The 3825-nt window shown below is 45.9% G+C and overlaps 1 protein-coding gene across 1 annotated transcript in view; it reads left to right on the forward strand.

The window, feature by feature from the left end:
• Nucleotides 1-210: 210 nt before the first annotated feature.
• LOC147880011 (pectin acetylesterase 6-like) overlaps nt 211-3825 on the forward strand; it is a 22751-nt gene continuing 19136 nt past the window's right edge. Inside the window, exons 1-2 of the mRNA XM_087371639.1 lie at nt 211-392; nt 638-720. Of these exons, the coding sequence (XP_087227765.1) occupies nt 239-392; nt 638-720 (237 nt within the window). The 5' untranslated portion in view covers nt 211-238. The remainder of the gene's footprint in view (nt 393-637; nt 721-3825) is intronic.

Raw genomic sequence — 3825 nt, forward strand, 5'->3', positions numbered from 1 at the left:
CACGTAACTCTCACGTAAGCTTCTCTCCCTCCCCCGTCTTTAATACTCCCCCCTTAAGTTTAATTATTCCTTATGCCCCACCCCAACACACATTAGTTAATTGATTTTTCACGCTGGGCGGTCCTATCGAGGCTACAAAAGCCAAAAGAGAAAGGCTATTCTGCCATTTCTTGTTGTTGCCCCTCTCTCTCTCTCTCTCTCTTTCTCTTATTCATAGTGACTAGTTGGCCAAAGCACCATGAATTCTCCGCTCTTCTCCGATTTCTTCTTCTTCTTCTTCTTCTTCGTCTTCCTTATCAACCTCTCCGCCTCCTCTTCTCCCTCTGCTCCTCCTTCTCATCCTCTCGTCAACCTCACCCTCCTTCCCCCCTCCTCCTTCCTTTCTGGCGCTGGTACTCTACTGCCCCTCTTTCTGCTCCTCCCTCGCTTTCTTTTCATCATCATTCATGTCTAGTTCTACTTTGCGTGTGTACTTGTGGAACAACACTTCTTACTATCGACGCTTTGCTATCTTTGCTTAGATAGTCACTCCATCTCTCAATCTTCTTCAGCAATATCGGCAAGTCTGTGTCGATTCTGCCAATCAATTAATTAATTGCAATGGGCCTGATATATATCTACGCATGTCTGTTTGCAGTGTGCTTGGACGGAACTCTCCCAGCCTACAATTTCGATCGAGGCAATGGGTCTGGAATAAATAAATGGATTATTCACCTACAGGTAAGGTTTTAATGACATCTATCTTCTATCTTCTATCTATTCTATTAAGGAGGGAGGAGGGAGGAGGGAGAGGCACGTGGCGGGAGGAGGGAGACGCACGTGGCGAGAGGAGGGAGACGCACGTGGCGGGAGGAGGGAGACGCACCTTCATCTATCTACGTTCTATTCTCTCACGCCGTCGCCCGTCGTAACGTTTTGATGATCGCCCGCCTCACATTGATGATCGCCCGCCACGTTTTGAACTTCCTTTGCTTCTCTCCAGCTCGCTCTGTCGTCGTCGTCGTCTCACCTGCAGCTCGCTCCATCGCCATCGCCAACCTGCAGCTCCCTCTGTCGCGTCGTCGTCGTCTCACCTGCAGCTCGCTCCATCGCTCCATCGCCATCATCTCCTACGCTGCGCCATCGCCAAGCTGCAGCTCCCTCTATCGTCGTCTACGCTGCAGAATAGATAGAAGCTGCAGCTCCCTCTATCGTCGTCGTCGTCTACGGAGGAGGGAGGAGACACGTGCAGCTCCATCGCCAAGCTGCAGCTCCATCGCCATCGTCTACGGAGGAGGGAGGAGACACGTGCTCGAGCTCCATCTCCTGCACCTCCACCACCCTCCACCACGCTTCGTCTCCTTCAGCTCCTTCAGCTCCACCACCCTCCACCACGCTTCGTCTCCTTCAGCTCCTTCAGCTCCACCACCCTCCTTCTCTCAGTGCCCTACCCTCTGCCTACTCCTTGCCTTTGCAGCTTGCTACTACGGTCTGCAGCAAAGGGAGCCCAGCAAGGTCAGAGATCTCCATCCTCCCTCCTTATCTATCTATTCTATTAAGGAGGAGAAGATAGAAATGGAAGATAGAAGATAGAGAAGATAGAAATGGAAGATAGAAGATAGAAATGGAAGATAGAAGATAGATGAATTCCGTGGATCCTTCGATTGAAACTCTCTCTCTAACCACAACACAAATCAAGTGCAAATCTCGAGGGGGCAAAGGCATGCAAAGTGTAGACATACAGGTGAGGGAGTGTGATTCAGTTCAACGACTATTTCATTGCATGCGCCGAAAATAAAAGAATATGGATTAAATCAAATATAAAAGAAATGGGAAGGGGGGATAAAGGTGTAAGGCATTAGCTTAATTTATACATGGGGGTGTATGTCATTACGTATTTCTATGAGACAGAGAGAGAGAGAGAGAGAGAGAGAGAGAGATGTACAGTTATAGAGTGCCCTTGAGCATCTATCTTCTATCTATTGCCTTCCCTTCCTTGCCTCATCCCATGCTCCTCTAGCACATAACAAAAATGAATGACTATTTCATTGCATGTGTCGAAAACAAAAGAGAGAGAGAGCGAGACGGTGTGTGTGTGAGCAAGGTCAGAGAGAGAGCGAGACGGTGTGTGTGTGAGCAAGGTCAGAGAGAGAGCGAGACGGTGTGTGTGTGAGGACCCGAATGCAAATCTCGAGGGGGCAAAGGCATGCTGAGTGCAGACATAAAGGTGAGGGAGTGTGATTCAGTTCAATGACTATTTCATTACATGCGTCGAAAACAAAAGAATATGGATTAAACCAAATATGGACTAACGACATTATCATATGACCTTGCATGTAGACACATATGCTACACCCTCCTTTCCCTTCAAGTAATTAACTGATAACCAATACATGCTGAGCCAATAGAAAAGGATTGTAGAAAAGGCTGGTAGTTTAGCGTGCAATTGTGTTGTAGGTTGGGCTACTGTAGGTTGGGCGAGAGAGAGAGAGAGAGAGAGAGAGAGAGAGAGAGAGAGAGAGAGAGATGTACAGTGCGCTTATATACACTTCCTCTAGCCATTGCTGTATGTTATTGGAGCACCCAACAATAGTCCATTCGTTCTAACTAGACACATTAAGTACATTAAATTATTTCCCGTATTTCCTTGCTGCCAATACCAGCGAATCCCTTGATTAAAAAAAATCTTGAGGGATGATCCAATGCAAGAGAAAGATAAGTGGAAGAGGGGGGGAGAATTGCACATGCTTAAAAACCATCTTGAGGGATGATCCAATGCAAGAGAAAGATAAGTGGAAGAGAGGGGAGAGAGAGAGAGAGAGAGAGAGATTATATGTGTGTATGTGAGAGAGAGTGTGTGTTTGTGTGTGTGTGTGTGTGTGTGTGTGTGTGTGTGTGTGTGTGCTTTTATGTTTTTGTGAATATGTAAGGAAAGGAGATGAAAGAAAATAAAGATAATGGAGGAACGAAAGAAGGTAGATTTGAGCAAGCAAGGAGAGATTTTCCTGAAGGAAAAGAGGTAGTGTGCACCCTCCTATAGGTCAATCAATCGCCATCATGCAACCTTGCATGTAGACACATATGCTACACCCTCCTTTCCCTTCAAGTAATTAACTGTATCAGTCTACCTTATATCACATATAGTCATATGATTCACTTCCTCTAGCCATTGCTGTATGTTATTGGAGCACCCAACATTAGTCCATATGTGTGTGTGAGCAAGGTCAGAGAGAGAGCGAGACGGTGTGTGTGTGAGGACCCGAATGCAAATCTCGAGGGGGCAAAGGCATGCAGAGTGCAGACATAAAGGTGAGGGAGTGTGATTCAGTTCAATGACTATTTCATTACATGCACCGAAAACAAAAGAATATGGATTAAACCAAATATGGACTAACGGCATTATCATATGACCTTGCATGTAGACACATATGCTACACCCTCCTTTCCCTTCAAGTAATTAACTGATAGCCAATACATGCTGAGCCAATAGAAAAGGATTATAGAAAAGGCTGGTAGTTTAGCGTGCAACTGTGTTGTAGGTTGGGCTACTGTAGGTTGGGCGAGAGAGAGAGAGAGAGAGAGAGATGTACAGTTCGCTTATATACACTTCCTCTAGCCATTGCTGTATGTTATTGGAGCACCCAACAATAGTCCATTCGTTCTAACTAGACACATTAAGTACATTAAATTATTTCCCGTATTTCCTTGCTGCCAATACCAGCGAATCTCTTGATTAAAAACCATCTTGAGGGATGATCCAATGCAAGAGAAAGATAAGTGGAAGAGGGGGGGAGAATTGCACATGCTTAAAAACCATCTTGAGGGATGATCCAATGCAAGAGAAAG

Source organism: Dipteris shenzhenensis, chromosome 33 (genome assembly GCF_047967505.1).
Source record: "Dipteris shenzhenensis isolate YYH24624 ecotype China chromosome 33, Dip_SZ_1.0, whole genome shotgun sequence".
Lineage (NCBI taxonomy): Eukaryota > Viridiplantae > Streptophyta > Polypodiopsida > Gleicheniales > Dipteridaceae > Dipteris > Dipteris shenzhenensis.